Genomic DNA, 17,483 nt, shown 5'->3' with positions numbered 1-17,483 from the left:
CTCTCTCTCTCTCATACAAGTTCCAAACGCAAGCACACAACTAATAGCAATTATACTCAGACAAGCAAGTACACACAGGCCACATTCACTGACAACATTCTTACCCCGAGACAGGCCCTAAGTTGGGCACTGGGGACACAAAAATAAATTCAACTTTGTCCCTTGGCCATCAAGGAGCTCCCAGTCTAGCAGGACAGCACTCATTACACTTAATGACTGAAGAGCATTCATTACACTTAATGACTGAAAAGCTGAAGGAACAGAGGTAGGCACCAGGGATAAGGGAACACTCTGGAGAGTTAGGCCTTGAGATATGAGTAGGAGTTTGCCAGACAAGGAGAGGCACAGCCAGGCAGAAGTGAGCACAGCGTATATATGCCAAGGCACATGGGCATGTGTGAGGATGAAACTCCCTCCGCCCCCTACCAGCGTCTGGGGTAGATCTTCTGCGGCCCCAACCCAGCAGGGAACACTCACCGACAGATACAGGTAGCGGTACTCGTGGGAGATGCAGCGGGCAAAGCTGGGCAGCCCCCAGTATGCCACGCCCTGGGCACTGAGGAGACAGCGGCGGCTGGCAGACCCTGCGGGAGACAGGACAGAGGGCTGGGCGTGGGAGCTGAGCTCTCACCCACTTCACTCTGCACCTCAGGATGATCCAAGAAGCTGGAAACCCAGAAGGGTGCAGCAAGAGTGACAGGGATGGGGGCCTGAGGGGGAGCACCTGCCCCTCACCTGAGGCATTGGGGGGACACTTGTTGTAGATGATCTCGCCAGCAGCCGCCTTCTTCCACGTCATCAGCATCACATACTCATCCCTGCACATCTCGTGGAAAGCTGTGGGTACAGGGACAGGGCTCAGCCAGGCCCACATGCTTGTTCCCCAGCCCCCAGGGTCCTGGGAGCAATACCTGGGCACCTCTTCTCACTGCAGGGCTTCACCTCCTCTCCGGTGCCCTCGCAGGGATAGCCCTGCGCGCCCGTGGCCTGGCACATGCGGAAGCGACGCTGCCAGCCCGTGTCACACGTCTTGGAGCACAGGCTCCACGAGTTCCATGGCCCCCACTTGCCATCTGTGGCTATAGGAGAGGGGGGGCATTGAACGGACTCGGGTGCCCCCAGGGCCGGAATGGCCACCTGCCGCCCTTGCAAGCACTCACCGGGACACTCAAGGTTGCCGCACTCGCGGGTGTCAGTGAGGGCCCCCGGACACGTGGCCCAGGCTGGACCCGCCACACTGCACTTCCGGCTGCGCTGCTGGGTCCCGTTGGCACAGGACGTGGAGCACGGGCTCCAGGGACCCCATTCTAGCCACTGACCTTCCACTGCATGGGGAGACACAAGCAGGGGTGGCCGTTGAGCGAGGGGTGTGGGAACTGGTGGGGGCAGAGCACGGCAGGGAGATGGCAGGGCCTGCTAAGCATTGGTACTAGAGTCAGGCCAAACCCACCAGAGAGGGGAGGAAGAAGAGGGGGGAGCAGAGGGTGAAAGGGGGCTGGAGTGAGCAGGTGGTGCCCAGGCCGGGTACTGCCTGCTTGTTTGTCACCAGCTCCAGGGACTCAAGGCACCTCTCCACTCAGCATGAGGCACACATTCTTTTGGCTGGGGAAACGGGCCGCCTTCTGATCGATCTTTCTCTAACTTAGGCCCAGCTTCGTGTCCTTCCACAGCCCAGGAGGCCATGAGCACCAAAGCGCTATGAACAGCAAGGGTAGCCCAGGGCTCGGGGGAAGGGCACTGGCAAGCAGACCCCCTTGGATGGGGTCACCATATGCCAATTCCAACCAGGTTAGGCCAGGTCACCTCCCCCACTGACCGTCTCCCCATGCTTGGTCATGGGGCCCCCAGAGGCAGGGCACGGGACGTGACTGCCTCCTCCGAGTCTCCCGACCCCAACCCCCACCCGGCTGGGCAGCGCCCGCCTGGAAGCCCCTGGGCGCTACTGACCCGGGCAGGCAGCCATGCTGCAGAGCTTTTCCGGCTCCGGGACCCCCGCCCGCAGCTGCGGGAGCACAGGCTCCAGGACCCCCACTCCTCCCACACGCCGTGCACTGCAAGGAAGCACGTGGCTGGGGGCTAGGCTGCACCTTGGCCCCGCCCACTGCCCATCCACCCACCAATCAGGAGCTCCGGCAGTTCTGCGACCGCTCCTCATTGGCTCTGTCCTGGGCCCCACCCTTTGGGGGGGCGGGAGGTGTGGATGACAACAGTTTATAGTCCCAACTCACACTGGACACCCAGACAGGAGCCTGGGATCGGCCCAGAAGGGAAGGAGGGGGTCCTCTCCTGGGAGCACAGGGAAGACCAGGAAAAGACTCAAGACCTACATGTACCCTACCCTACTGTACCCCTCCCCGCTCCCCCCACCCCTAGACCCAGAGCAAGAAGCCAACACAGCAGGCCTGGAGCAGAAGTGCCCCTCTGGCCCCAAGCGCATGGACACACAAATAGACGTGAACCTTGACGTGGACACGGACACAAGAGCTCACTCCAGAACACGGCTTTGCCCCAGCCCTTTGCAAGCTCTGCCACACCCCCAGGTATCAAGACCCCCTTCCCAGGTAGCCCTACTTTAATTCCACAGCCAGGCCGAGGCACCACTGCACTCCCTCAGGGCGTGAGGAGCAGGACTGCGCCCCGGCCCCAGCCCAGGACTCCCCCTCCCAGCAGGCACATGCACACTCTCGGCTCCATGCTGAACTGGGGAAGGCTTCGGGGGCCACAGGAGGCTCCCTGGGGAGTGGGGTGGGGAACCAGAGGAGGGAAGGGATGATCAGGGAAGGTTTCTTTCTTTCTTTTAAGGTCATTTGTCTTAGATCATAAATGACAGGCTGAATTTTAATAGTCCTGGTGGGAACAGTGGGGAATAGGACGAGAATAAGGAAATACAGGGCAGTGGGAAAGTGCAGGGTGCTGGTGTGGTCAGAGCATAGGGAACACGAAGGGCAAGGAGGGTAAAAAGATAAGCTGATTACCAGGCCCCAGGCAACTGGGGAGTGATGTGCCCAGAACCCAGCCCACTGGTGTGGGCCTTGGTCTGATGCATCTGTGTCCCCAGTGCCCTGGGTGGGGCTGGGCACAGCGTGGGGGATGGTCGGATTTGCTGAATGAAAGGAAGATTGACCTGCCCAAGTCCCAGGGGGGCCCGCACCTGCGGGCAGACCGGGCGGGGAGGATGGGCATACCTGGGCACGTGGCTGAATTGTTGCAGGGCCGGGTCTCCCGCAGAGGCCCGCTGCACAGGGTCCCATAGGGGGAGGACACACAGGAGCGGGTCCGCACCTGCAGACCCTGCCCACACGTCAGGGAACACACGCTCCACGGGGACCACTCCTCCGCCGCTGGGTCACCTACAAGAGAGGGGCAGCGTCGGCGGCAAGGGGCACCTTCCAAGCATCCAGTCTCATAGCAATCCTCCTACCCTGACCCCAAGTGGCAAGCCCTTCAGGAGGCAACCCAGCCCTGCCCACAGGCCTCACGTGGCAGAAAGATGCGACTGAGCTCCGGAACATAGACACAGACGGGCACATACCAAGCACACATGCCACCAGAAGCCACACAGTCGGGCCCCCGCCGCAGAGGAAGGGAGGCGGCCCGAGTTACCTGTCTGTGCCAGGTATACCCCAGGCTCATCTGCAGACCTCGGCCACTGGGTTTTCACCTTTGGTTCCTCTTCCGGCTCCTCACCTGGAACACAGAGGTGGTGGCAGGGGCTCAGCCAAGGCCAGCTCCGTCCTGCCGGAGTGGCACAGAGAGGGCAGCCCCGCTCGACCTCAGCCTGAGGGTCTGGAACCAATTGCAGACGATGCTGAGAGAGCATCAAGTCCTGCCCCCGGCCCCCCCACCACCATTTCACAGATAAGGAAACTGAGGCTCAGAAGGCCACACAGGACTCGCCCACACCTCACAACTTCCTTTTCCTCCTCTTGCCTCAGGCAGGCTGGGGAGCATGGAGGGGCGTGGCCACTCCTTAGTGAGCTCTGGGAGACTTCTGTGCCTGTGCTGGCCACACCCATCTCTTTAATCCTCCCCAGGGAAGTAGGGACCCCCTCTCGGTTTAGAGATGAGGAAACTGAGGGCTAGAGAGGGGGAGTGACTTGTCCGAGACCACACAACTTGGTGAGCCTGAAACCCACCCTCTTTCCCCTCACATGGCTGACTCCCAGGGCTGACAAACACCCAAGCCGGGCAGCTGTGACCACCCCGCAAGCCTGCCCCTGGGGCACGGTTCACGCCAAGCCAGGGCTGGGGCTGGGGCCTGGATGTGGCTTCCCAGGCAGCACTGGACTGTGACCTGAGGGCCCAGGTCAGAAGGCAGTTCCCCTGAGACTCAAGGGCTTAGGGCAGGTACCCACATCCAGTTGCCCCTCCTTCCCACTGCCCCTTCGGCCAGGAGAGCAGCAGGTCCTCCACGAGGCATTGCTGCCTCAGCCCCAGCCTACAGGGCTCTCGGCCTTGGCAGCACCCCCAGCGCTGGTTCTCAACCTGTGGGTCGCGACCCCTTTGGCGGTTGAACGACCCTTTCACAGGGGTCGCCTAAGACCATCCTGCATATCAGATATTTACATGACGATACATAACAGTAGCAACATGACGGTTATGAAGTAGCAACGAAAGTAATGTTATGGTTGGGTCACAACATGAGGAACTGTATTGAAAGGGCCGGAAGGCTGAGAACCACCGGTTTAAGGCAACCCAAGAGGACTGTGCTCTTCCTGGCCCCTGGCGCCCAGTCCAGGCTCTGCGTCCGAGAGCAGCTCTTCCTGACGGCATGAAGAGTGGCCACGTGAGGAAACGGCTGTCCAGGGGGCCTTCCACTGCCACTCAGCCCAGCGTCTAGTCTCATCAGCCAGGCCCTTCGCTCCACTTCAGCCGCCAGTCCTAAGACCAGCTCTGCACCATCCCCAGAACTTCACCAGCTCTGCCTCCGGACCCACAAACATCTTTGGAGTCAGGCAAGCCTGGGTCCCGACTAGAGCGTGGACACTGCCCAGCTGTGTGACCCTGGGCAAGTGTCGCTGCCTCTCTGACCTCCTTTTGACACAATATGACACAATACTCGAATGCTCCCTGACAGCAGGCCATGAAACCCTCAGCACACGGCTCGCACATGGCGGATGCTCAGGAGGCAGGAACTGTCTGGTTCATTTTTATCATCTCCCCTCCCCTCGCACCGTCCACCCCTCCTTCACCCACACATGCCCCCCTTCAGCCCCCGGGCCTCCTCCCTTTGAACAGCATCTGAGGGGCCTCCTGGCCTCACTTTGAGCCCTACCTCCATCGGGACCACTGAGAAGGTGTTGGTGCCACACCTGGCAGCTTCTGAGTCTGCTCACCCGGCCCTCCCACCACACCCGCTCAGCCAGTCCCCCACCCCGGAGCCGTGTGACAAGCTGCCTTCTCCACACCCACCCCCGGGCTGCTGAAGAAATCTACAGCTGTGCCAACTGGCACCATCACAGATCCAGGCTGCACATCCGCTGGGCACCCAGGCTCCTCAGCCGCCCTTCTCGGCTCCCTGCCTTCCCCATTCCCCACCTCGCTGGCTGTGTCAGACCTTGACCCCGCTCCTCAAGCCCATTTCCACCCACTCCCTCGGCGACAAGCTCGCTACAGAAAAAGCAGAAGTTATAATCCAGGAGGACCACACACACACTTCGTGTCCCACCCCTCCACCTCCCAACTTTCCTGCAGCTCTTCTCACAAAGGCCAGCCCCTCAGCTGGTCCCGCATCCCACTCCTCCTTTCTTCCCAGGAGGGCTCCCCCCTCAGCTGGTCCCGCATCCCACTCCTCCCTTCTTCCCAGGAGAGCTCCGTCAGCATTCCGTCGGCATCTGCCCAGGCCGCCTCCATTCCGGGGTGGGGGTGGGGGGAGCCCTCCTTTGACCCTCCATCCTCCTCCGGCCATTGCCCTCCGGCTCCTCTTTGCCATCAAGGAGTGGTTTGCAGCTGGCACTCCGGTTTCTCACCTGCCACTCACGTCCTGGCTCAACTGTCACCTCACCTGCTAATCCACTGCAGTCTGGCTTCTGACCGCATCTTTCTGCTGAAACCGTTCTTGACAAAGTCACCCAGGCCTCCTTGCTGCTAAATCCTATGGACACTTTGCAGGCCTCGTCTCACTTGACCCCTGGGCAGCATTTGTCCCCGTTGATTCTTCCTGCCTTGAAACACTCCCTTCCCTGACCCTCCTGCTCTCCTCCTGCCTCTCTGGCCCCTTGGGCCCAGTCTGCCTACTGGTCCATCTTCCTGCTGCTTCAGGCATCCACACTGTCCTGTTTTCCCTGCACACTCTGCATCCCTCCTGCAGGCTTCATTAACCCCTCTGAATGGCTGCTGCCAAGCCATTATCCCAGACTTCCCCCCCCCTCCCACCTTCACTCCTATCTAGTCTGCTGCCTCCTGAACAAGTCTCCCGATGTGGGGGGCGGGGGGGGGGGGAGTAGGGCTCACACTCAGCATGTTCAAACCAGGATCATCGTCTCCTCTCAAACCTCCACTGCTTGTTCCCCACCTTCTTTGCCTGGAAAACTCCTACTTGACCTTCAAAACCCACCTCAAATGATCCCTCATCTGTGAAGACTTCTTTGTCCCCTACTTCCCAGGCAGAATTGGCTGCCCCCTCTTCTGTGTGCCCTCTCCTCACAGATGACTCCATCTTCTGACTGTCTGAACTTCCTCCCACCCATGAGCCGTTTGAAGGAAGGCTGTGGGTGAGCCATCTCCCTGGCCGCAGTGAACGCCCACACAGAATCCGGTCCAGGGAACTATCAATCAACACACTGCTCCTAAGCGCCCCCCCCCCCCACCTCATGGCAGGGTCACTGGAAACAGTCATTTATAATCTTGAACATCAGCTTTGCCCAGCAGCCATCCACCTACTTATTAATGAACCTGACAGCCATTTATGAATAAACATTCTAGAAAAGCCTTCAATCTGCTGCAAATTGAGCCAAGAATCCCCTTATCCAGCTCCTGTTTTGGTGTCTTGACCATCATCGTGTCTGTGACAAACCCCCCACCAGCCTGGCATCCAGGGAGACCGTCAAGCAGGAAGCAGTGACAGAGCAGCCTGGCCTGCCTGTCAGGGGCTCACTGCTTCCTGTGGCCTCCAGTCCGCTGCTCGGCACTCGCCAGCCGGGTGCAGGCCGGCCCTGCAGCACAACCAGACATGATGGTGGTGTTTGCTCGAACCCACCCTCATTGAAAATCAGAACCTGTCCCAGGTCCAGCTGGAGTCCCTTCCTAGGCTCCCGGCGGCCAGAGCGGGGAAGGAAGAGCCCAAGGCCACACAACAGGGCCTGCACCACTGCCCTCCCTCCACCCCACCCCTCCTCCCTCGGAAGGGTGGCCCGCTATTTATTTCCCCGCATGTGAGAGCCGGCTCTCGCCCAAGGGGGAAGAAGACAGATAGGGCGAGGGGTGTCACCTACTGAAACAAACGTTTATTCAGCATCTACAGCATCTACCCCGTGCAGGCCCCAGCCAGCTTGGCTCTGGGCCCAGAACAGGGGGAGTCTGAGAGGAAGCTGAGCCAAGAGGACCAGGAGGGGCCCAGGAAAGGGTGTGAGCACCCCTAAAACTCCCAAGTGTCGCACCCAGTGAGCTTGGGCCTTACTGGACCAGGGACTCTGATGCTCACAGGCCTGCCATCTATCGGTTTTCCCTCCTGGCTGCCTAACATGGGCACCGACAGACCTGCCGCCTGGGGCCTGGGACAGGCTTCCCGGATCAACCTCTGCCCGGCTCTGCTTTGAAGAAGGGAACCCTCACTACACAACTGCTGCGAGCCAATCGCCAGGACTCTTCATCCTCATTCCCTCCTCATTAGGACGGGCTCTCCCATTCCCTAGTGAGGAGCGAGCCTCCAACGTCTCTCACTGAAGAGAGGCCGATGGGGATTCGAACTCAGGCCTGTCTGACTCTGGAGGCCATGCTCTTTCCACTGAACTGTGCTGGCTCTGACAAAATGCAACTCAACTTGGACCTCCTCAGAGGCACCTTTCCTAATTCCCAGGGGACCCCAAGGCACTCCCTCGCCCCACCAGAGCCCCTCAGACTTGCCTCTGTTATCCTGTTTCACACCACTCTCTAACTGGTCCTTTGCACATCTAACTCCCTCCCCCTCCCCCTCCCCCTCCCCCAAGGTGAGCCTGATTCTCCTCTGCAGGCTCCAAAGTGATTGTCTGGGAACCTGGCTCCAGACACACTCCCCTGCTAAGGAACCTTCAGTGGCTCCCAGTGCCACAGCCACAGTGTCAACCTCTGAGCCTGGCATGTTCCGGCCCCTACTGGCCTGCCCAGTCCTGTTCTCCCCTCCCCACGAGGCAGCCCAACACACTGGCGGGCCATGTGGAGAGTGGGAAGAACATAGATGTAGGGGCAAGGCAGGCCCCTCTGCCACAGTCTTGCTGTGTGCCCTTGGGCAAGTCACCTCACCTCTCTGAGCTTAAAAATCTTCAACTGAAAATAAAGATGACACTTTCTATCACAGGTGAGAATAAAAGGAAACAAGAGATATGGCCCACGTGGAATATAATAACCTCTCCATGAAAAGGAGCTGCCACCCCATCTTGTTTTCCTTTGAATATACAAATGCTTCCCTCCCTCTACGTGCATCTGCTAACGGTGCTTCCTCCCTTCTTCCGCGTCAGTCTGCCAACATTTTCTACACGGCAAGTGCCACCTCCTCCAGGAAGCTTTCCTAGGCTGTCCACACAGGGTTTTGGGTATGCTGGTCCCTTCTCCGTGGCTTAGACCCCAGGCCGCCTCTTGCTGCAGCTGTGAGTATCCTGGATTTATCCCTCTCGTGAGCCCTGAGGTAGGGTCTCAATCTCCCTTGCCCCTCTTATACAGAGGACCTAGCTCTGAGCAGCCAGACACACGACAGACATTCAGCAAGCATGGGTCAGATATCTCTGAGGGCTCCTCCACCCATCCCTACAGGAGCCATGCTTGTCTCACCTCGGGCACTGGCAGGCAGGGTGGGCACAGGCTCGCTGTCATTTGAGCAGGACTGCAGACACTGCCCCCCCCAAACTCCACACAGTCCAGCCTCCTCAGCTTCTTTTGTCAGGAACTTGTTAAAAATAACCACGATAATAATCACTTCCACAGAGAGCGGTGCGATTTACAAAGCAGTCCCCCGGCTCTCTGCGTCCTCCCCGAGGCTGACCCCGCAGCCCTGCGGAGGCACCAACTGATCCGGATGACATGCGGTTCCCCAGCCCCAGCAGTGCTTCTTGTACCCCATCGTGCGTCAGAATCCCAGGGATGCAGGGGCAGAGGGCGGTGGCTTCTGAAACCTCTAGGCTCTGCCTCCACAGTCCAGGCTGGGCGTCCCTCTGAGACCAGAAACCCAGCCACAGTGCCAACCCCCCTCCAATGACTTCCGCCCCGAGCTGCGGGCCTATCTGTCCAGCCTCCCAGCAGAGCTGGCTGGCTGGGTCCCTGCCACCAACCCCACGTGGCCAGGAGCTCCTCGAGAGCAGAGACCACATCTGACTCACGCTGTCTCCCTCATGACACCCAGCTTCTCGCTGCCTCACTTACAGCCCTTGGCCAATAGGGTGAGGCCCCAGTGTCTGCTCGGCAGTCAGAGCCCTGGCCCCATTTCCTACCACCGTGGGGGAGGTAGGACTGTCCAGTAACCTCAGTCTATGTATCTCTCCCTACCTGGCGGGTCCACCCCTCCACACCCTCGCACAGGCTGTTTCCTCTACCTCGAAAGCCCTTGCTCCTACAGGGTTTCACAAAGCATGCAACAGGAAATGACTTGGGGTGGCTCACAAAAGTGCCGTGAAATAGCACCGGATCACGGACGGAGGATCGTATCCCCTTTCCATGTCTCTTTTAATTAGGGTGACTTCTGCCAATCTGGCTGGCCTAGTCCAGGTTGCACCGGTTGCCCCGATGTAATTAACAGCACCTCTTCCCCCTTTATCACCTCAAAAAGGTCCCGGTTTAGATGATGACTTATATGGTCACCTTACTTTTAGTCCTTCCTAGTGCATGAAAGATGACTTTAACACCTCCCCCACACATGCTGGTTTCTCTAAAAAATTGAAAGGAGGGATGAGCATTTTGCTAGAATTTGATAACGTCATTTTGTTTACACTGTGGATGTTTTTTGGTTATCTTCGATTTCAAAGAAGTAATATGCTTTTTTCCATTTATGATATCAAGTTTCTTTTTAATAAAAAGAATTTTAAAAACCTGTCAATTTGAGGGAAAATGTCACAGGCTAGTGAATTCCTATTCACTCCTCAAAACCCAACTCAGAATCACCTTGTTTAAACTGCCTTCTCATCCCTTTGTGCTTTAACCCCTTACTCTTCCTCTCCCTTGACATCAGCACATGTACATCATGCCTATTACACTAAATTATGGCAACAGCCAACTATTTAGTAAGGACGAACCACGTGCCAGCCACTGTGCTCAGCACTTACCCACCTTCTCTTGGTTAATCCCATTATTCTGTGGAATAGCTCTACCATCCCCCTTTTACGGGGGTGAAGAAACTTGCCCGCCGTCACACAGCTAATCAGTGGTGGGGTCAGGACTGAAGCTGGGCTGGGCGACTTCAGCCTGTGGCCTTGACCACACTGTACACTAGTGGTCACTCTCTCCCACCAAAGGGCAGAAGGGGTGTCTGGTCTACCTTGGATCTCATTCCGTCTGAGGCAGCCCGAGGCCTGGCACAAACTGCACTCTGATAAAGACATGAAGACGTGTGTGACGGATGGGCTGGGGCTCGGCCCCTGCTGAGATGCGGGGGCGGGGGGGGGGTACTGTACCCCACGCTCCATCCCGCGATAGAGCACAGAGCTCCAGAGCACAGGTCGGGGCTGAAAGGATCTCCCAGGAAACGCACTGCGTGTGCTAGGTCTCCTCCACCCCACCCAGAGAGGCTCTGCCTTCCCCATGCCTGAGCCCCAAACAGGCAGGTCGGCCCCACTCCCCGCCACCAGACCAGGCTGGCCAAGAGCAGGGCCTGAGTGCTGAGAGCAGAAAGGCCAATGCAGGACTGGGCAGGCCAGGTCAGAGACAGGGCGTGAGCTGTATTAGAAGGATTCGGAAGTTCTGGATAAACAAGGGCAAGGGGCATTCCAGGTGAGGGAAGCAGCCCAGGGAAAGGTAGGGAGGCCAGAAAGCAGGGAGTTCACGGCCGGTGAGGAGCCCTGGTTGAAGGAGGAGAGAATTAGAGGGCAGGCAGAAAAGCAGGTGGCAGCTGGGTCCGGGGTGGGGCTAGCAGGCCAGGCTGAGGAGTTTGGGCCCCAATGGACAGTCACTGGGGGCTGGATCAGGGAAGTCACACACGGCAGCAGAGGCAGAAAGGGGATTTGAACCCGATCTTGCCCCCCTGGCCGGACGCTCAGGAGACCCCAGACCCACCCTGTAGCTATGACTTAGGAATGGAACCCAGATGATGGGGAGACAAGGGTGGGACAGGGCCCCGGGGGGGAGGCAGCGAGTGTGGCAGAGGAGGGAGGGCGTTGTAAGAGCGAAAGACACTCCCTTTCAGGTGTCACTTTGCACAGCTATCCATCGGCTGGTGCCTCGTCTGGACGGGAGGCACTGCAGGTGGTGGCCGGCCCCCAGGAGCTGGGCTCTGCAGCTGGCACCCCCTCTGAAACCCACCTTCCTGCCCCGGCCTCTACCAGCCTCCATTCCAATCCTCTACCACGCTCCTTCCTGCCTGCCTTCCCTTTCTTCCTTTCCCCCCACTTAACAGATTGCAGCGGCAAGATGGCACAAATTTATGGCTCAACTCACCAAAAATAACAAGAGATCTATCAAAGGCAGTTTGCGTGAAATTAACAGGCGCCTGTACCTTCTTGTCAAAAGCACTCAGCTCTGAGGCGAGCCCTGGCACTCCACTCCGCCACTGCCTACCAGTTCCAGGCCTCATCACTCTTCCAGTACCCACAGCCTCACCCCACCCGGCCGTGCCACGGACCCTACTCGGGGTGTCCCAGAGGCGGTGGGCACAGCTCCCTGCCCCAGTCCCTGGCAAAGGGGCCGGGAGGAGGGTCCTGGCCTCACCACCATCCCCACCAATCCTGTTCTCAATCTGGCAGCTCTATGTGCCAGCCGGTCCCCCTACAGTGGGTACATGTGTCCAGCTGGCCAGTGGGGAGGAGGTGAAGAGAAGCGTGGAGATGAGGCCAAGGGCTTGGCAAAGGTTGTGCTGCCCCCAGGCACAGAGTGCCCTGGGCCCTGATGACGCCACTGGCCCTCAGACACTCCCTGCCACACGGAATAAACTGAGTCTTGCCCCAGAGTGGCAAAAGGGAGGGGGTGGCAGAGAGGAAGAGTCTCTTGTTTACCAGGGGAGAGACGGAGGCTATGCCAGCCCAGCTGTGAGCGCCAGCATGCTGTGTGAGCCCACTTATGACGGCTGATGCCCATCACTCCCAGCAACTCCCCACAGGGCCTTCCTGCAGGCAAGCCCACGGAGCAGCCTGGAAACGTGCCAAGCAGGACAAGGGGCATAAACAGAGTCAGGCTTGGGAACAGCTGGGAGCCCAGAGCTCCCTGCTCAGAAAGGATACCAGGCCTCGCGTCCAAGGATAACCAGCATCCAACCTCCGCCCATCCTCAGTCACGGAGGTGGCGGCAGAGGCTGGGATGATGGTGGGGAGGATGGTGCCCTTCCTATAACCAGTCCTCTCTGATCCCCAAAGACACCCTAGCTACCAACCAACCCCTGCTTCCGGCTCCAACCAAGCCCAGCTGGCTGCTCCTGGCTCCATGCTTCACGTGGCAGCCAGCCCAGATGGTGCCTGCCCAGGAGGGCAGAGCCGTGCTCCATCCACTACAGACCACTGGGCCGATGGACCACAGGGAAAGCCAGACAAAAGAACTCACCCTCCGCTGAGCAGGATGGAGGCCCCCACAGAGTGACAGGCAGTGGCGGCCAGGCAGGAAGAGCCATAAACCTCCTGATATATGCCTGGCACTCTCCACAGATGTTCGACAAAGAGGGGAAATTCAATTTCTTCCTGCAGGCACTAAATCCCAGGCCAGCCTCCGGGGCCTGCATCCTGCCCACAGCCTAGCTGTCACTGGGACAGCTTCATTGACCACTGCTAAGAGGCCACGCTGGCCGAGGAGAGAGGCCGGAGCAAGCCCACGGGCCATTTGCCAAGGTTGGGCATGATGCCAGATGTCTCATGGGGGGCTGAGAAGCCCCTCCCCAAAAGGATTGTCGTGATAAACACACCCTCTTACTACTTCAGGGATATCTCCCCATTTCACGGACAAGAAATTGGTGCCAAAACGGGGGGTCCACTCCAGGTAACAGTCAAAGGCAGTGCCCAACTCCATGACTCTGGCCTCCAAAGAAGGAATGGGGACAGATCATACTCCTAGCAGCCCTCCCGCGAGCCCCACCGCCTCCCTGTGGTCCTCTCTCAGGCTGATCCAGATGCCCCTTCTGACTTATATCCCTGGTGACAGCCTCATGATAGTCGGCCAACACCTGTTATCCCAAATGGGGAAACTGAGGCCCAGAGAGGGGAGGGAACTTCCGTTAGTACCAGAGCTAAGAATCAGATCCCAGATCTGCCTCCCTCCCACCCAACTCCCTGCCAGGCCCCTGGCCAGTCCCTGCCCAGCACTGGTCAGCAGGCACAAAGGGTCCAGCTGAGGAGTTTGGAGCCTTGAAGCAGCGGGAAGGGTTGGCAGAAGGGAGCTGGAGTGGAAGCAGGAGCAGGCAGGACTCAAGGGCTCGGGGAGCTTTTGCCCAGTCAGCAGCTGCAGGTTTTCTCACCAGCTGTGTTTAATTCACTAACTAGCAGCTGGCGGCCTCAGTCCCAGAAGACCTGGGCCCAGAGTGGGGAGACAGTGGATGCTGGGAGCTGAGCCAGCCCAGGCCTCCAAGGCAGCCTAGAAGCTCGGGCCTCTCCACCCAGGCACATTCTTCTGCATCTCCCTCTGCCCCGACCCTGGGGCCACTGCCAAAAATCAGAAACCCATGTGGGCAGGAACACAGCCCCGCTCCCTGCCTACTCCAGCCTCCAGGCAAACTTGTCAACTTGCAATGCCAGGGCCTTCCACAGTCACTCCCAGCTTTGGGCCTTTGTACACACTGCTCACTCGGCCTGGAATGCCCTCACCACTCCTTTGGCTTGGCTCGATTCCACCTGTCCCTCAGATCTCTGCTCCTTTTCACTTCCTCCAGGAAGCCTTCCCTGACTGCCCATCTAGGCAGTCCCCTCCCCGGGTTTATCATAATCACTGTCTGATCGGTGCCCCCATTCATCCACCCAGCCTACAAACTCTTTAAGGGGGAGGTGTAACCCTAATCCATTTTGATGACCCCAACATCTAGACAAGGCTGGGCACAGAGGGGACATGGGTGAACAGCTATATGGATCTGCCAGGATGGGCACCAGCAGGCACCATCAGTCCCCTGGACACAGGCACCCCACCCAGGCCCTGCTCAGACTCACCATATCTCATCTCGGTGGTGAACAGGTCATTGCTGCTCCCCGAGTGCAAATCGGTCTCAGCAGATGGGGGTGGGCCCCCGGGCACCAGGGCATTGGACAGGGTGTGGGCAGCAGGGGGACCTGGAGGTGTGGTGGTGGCAGGGCTGGCCCCAGCCTCACCAGGGCAGCTGCAGCCCGGCTGGGCAAAGCCACAGGCCCGGCCGGCGGCACGGCCACACTCCTCACTCCAGCGGCACAGCACCCCGCAGGTGAACTGGCTGGAGTTGTTGTTGTTGATGAGCAAGACCTCGACAAAACGGAAGGCCAGGGCTGTAGGTGCCAGCAGGCGCCGGGCCTCCGAGGGCTCGGCCGACAGGCAAAGCTGCACGAAGTTCTTGTCGAAGTGCAGGAAGGTGAAGGGGCCTGAGCCGCCGCACAGCTCCAACCCGGCTGCTTCCGCCTCCTCCGGCCGCCCCACCTCCGCCTCCGCCTGGGCCACCGCCTCCTCCTCAGAGCGAGGCCGCAGGCAGGTGAAGTTGACCAGGTAGTGGTCCAGGGGCAGCAGGCGGGGTGCAAAGTGGGTGCACACCTCCTCCTGGCGGTTGAAGCGCAGGTACAGGGAGTACTTGGTGGGGTCGGGGTTCTCCAGCGTCCAGGAGCAGCCCGAGGCGATGGTCGGAAAGAGGTCCTGCAGTGAGAAGGCCCCGTAGAGCACGCCGGAGGCCAGGGCGGAGCAGGCGCTGGGGTCGGGATCGAAGGCGGCGGCCAGGCGCAGGGACAGAATCACAGATAGTAAGAGGGGACAGGCTGGGGTCATCCTATGTCCCTTGCCCTGTGGAGAGAGACAGTGTCAGTGGCTCGAGGCACAGCCAGCATGAGCTCTGAACCTCCTGTGGCTAAGCTGCAGGTCGCGGGCCCCGTGGCTAAGACCACCTGCATGATCTCAGACAAGGGACTTGTCCTCTCTGAGCCTCCTTTCCTCACCTATAGAATGAAGACAGGGGAGAGTGTCTGACTCTCCTACGAGCTTAAGAAACATTCGTTGTCGTTGTTACTATTACCCTATGGTCCTCGGTCAGTCCCATCAACCACAAGCATCTCAGCTTGGCAACAGGGTCCAGCCCCACCCCCACCCCCCAGCTGGTATTCTCCAGAACTGTTGCTCCCAGTCACGGTGTGTCATGCGTAATCCAGCAGTAATTGTCAAAGTAGCGATGTTTGATGATTTGCCTTTTTATAAATCAAAGTGATTCAAGGTTATTCCCGGAACAATGTCATTCTCACTCACTTGCTTTACTGAGTGGGAGAAAAAAGGGGGGGCGTGACCACCAGTGTGCCAGAGACTGCGTACAACCTGAGCCGTGCCCCTGGGAGGACATCGCACGTGTGAACATCAACAGTATTGCTGCTGTGCATTTCCTGGTGGAAATGAGCAGGAGTGGCATCTGCGAAATGGGTGCAGTAATTCCCCACGAACCCATCTTCCCCTCCCGTCTTGGGTTATCCACCAACGCCTGGCTCAGGGCCTACCACCTCCAGCAAGGCCACCATGCCGTCTCCCTGCTCTTAGCTCCCACAGCCCTGGCCTGAAAGTCCACACCACCCAATCATGACCTCTGTCCCTTGCTATTTCCCCAGGGCTGGCTCAAATCTCATGAGTCTTCAGGGTCCTAAGAATGGAAACCAGAGCTCATTGATTTCCACATTCACCCCCCCACCCCCGGCCCCGCCCGGCCAAATGCTGCCCTAAGCTGAGCTCCCAGCAAGTGTGAATATCCTCTAGGTGTGAGAGGGCAACAGGACCCAAGTCCAACCCGACGGACCCACCAGGCAGTCAGGCCAGAGTGGACAAGAGCTGGTGGCGGGACACCTGCCAGTGCCCCGCTCACTAGCCAGGACACAGTCACTGCCCACAGCCTGCTCAGGCCCGCTTCCAGCCCTGCCCCCAAATCGATCCACACCGCCTCCTCCTCCTCCGTGTCCACGGCATAGCTCACAGCACTGGATGGGCCCCGAGAGCCTGCTTGTTCCACATTAGAGGAAAAAAGATGAGGCTCTGAGAGGGAAGGCAGCCTGCTCAAGATCACACAAGAGTGGCCAAGCTGGAACTGGAGTTCAGGACCTGAGGCCCCAGCGCAGTTTCTCTCTCGTCCACCAGCAGCCTCTTGCTCAGTCCCCTTCCTTGCTCAGGCTTCAGGCCTGATGGACAAGCCATTATCTCTGGGAACTGAGTCACAAACATAGGAATATTCACAGGTATGGCTGGATTTTCCTCAGACAAAGCTGCTCCCCAGGGATGGATCTCCCCTCAGCTGTTCCGGAGTCTAAATCATGGCCGGAGGTTGGGGCAGGGGCAGGAATTAGAGCCTCAGAATTCCAGTCCCTGTGTAGAAGGGAGCTCCTTGCTGCCCAGATCCCACATGCTACAGTTCTGAGCCAGGCCCAAGCCCTAGTCACAAATTAGGGGGGTGGGGGCAGGCAAGCACTAGGCAGCCCATTTACTGGGGAGGAGCTACCCCACCCTCCTCCAAAGACCCTCCTGGAGTTTTTCAGCAGAAGTCAGGCAAGCTATGTCTCCACGGTCCCCCCAGAAAAAGGAACCAGACTCTTGGTCTTCCCGACCCTGCATCATCCCTGTCCCAAACTGCTCAGCCCGCCCAGCCTGCTGCGGCACCAGCAAAGCCAGCGGCTGATAATGATTGACATCCAATCCCCCCGCTGCCCCCAATTATTTTTAAGCAGGCTGCAAAATTCAGGCCATGGCTGGGGCTCAGCAGAGGGGAGGTGGGAGCTCATTTTAATTGGCCTCGCCTCCCCCACTTAGAGCAGGCCGGGAATGTCCCCACACAGACACCAACACACATGGGCTGGAACATCCCTGGGCCCTACAGGCATGCACACAAACGTATGTATGCATGGATGCACATTTAGACAGGTGATCACAGGTGTTCTGCGTGTAAAAAGATTCACACGCACATAGATGAGTGTAGACCACCAATGTGGGAACTCACATGCACACAGGACGGTGCACATTCACATGTATGAGGG

The 17,483-nt window shown here is 58.8% G+C and overlaps 1 protein-coding gene across 1 annotated transcript in view; it reads right to left on the bottom strand.

Moving 5' to 3' along the window:
* The window catches only part of ADGRB2 (adhesion G protein-coupled receptor B2), a 29,210-nt gene extending 13,927 nt beyond the window's left edge, over positions 1–15,283 (bottom strand). Inside the window, 9 exon segments of the mRNA XM_015572869.1 lie at positions 478–584; positions 736–837; positions 912–1,079; positions 1,161–1,325; positions 1,948–1,975; positions 1,978–2,051; positions 3,186–3,350; positions 3,604–3,687; positions 14,457–15,283. Coding sequence (XP_015428355.1) covers positions 478–584; positions 736–837; positions 912–1,079; positions 1,161–1,325; positions 1,948–1,975; positions 1,978–2,051; positions 3,186–3,350; positions 3,604–3,687; positions 14,457–15,252 — 1,689 coding nt within the window. The 5' untranslated portion in view covers positions 15,253–15,283.
* Between the last annotated feature and the right edge of the window lie 2,200 nt (positions 15,284–17,483).

The sequence above is a fragment of the Myotis davidii genome, unplaced genomic scaffold (assembly GCF_000327345.1).
Source record: "Myotis davidii unplaced genomic scaffold, ASM32734v1 scaffold88, whole genome shotgun sequence".
In the NCBI taxonomy this organism is placed as follows: domain Eukaryota; kingdom Metazoa; phylum Chordata; class Mammalia; order Chiroptera; family Vespertilionidae; genus Myotis; species Myotis davidii.
The sequence above is the reverse complement of the archived record's forward strand: the minus strand, read 5'-3'. Positions and strand labels throughout refer to the sequence as shown.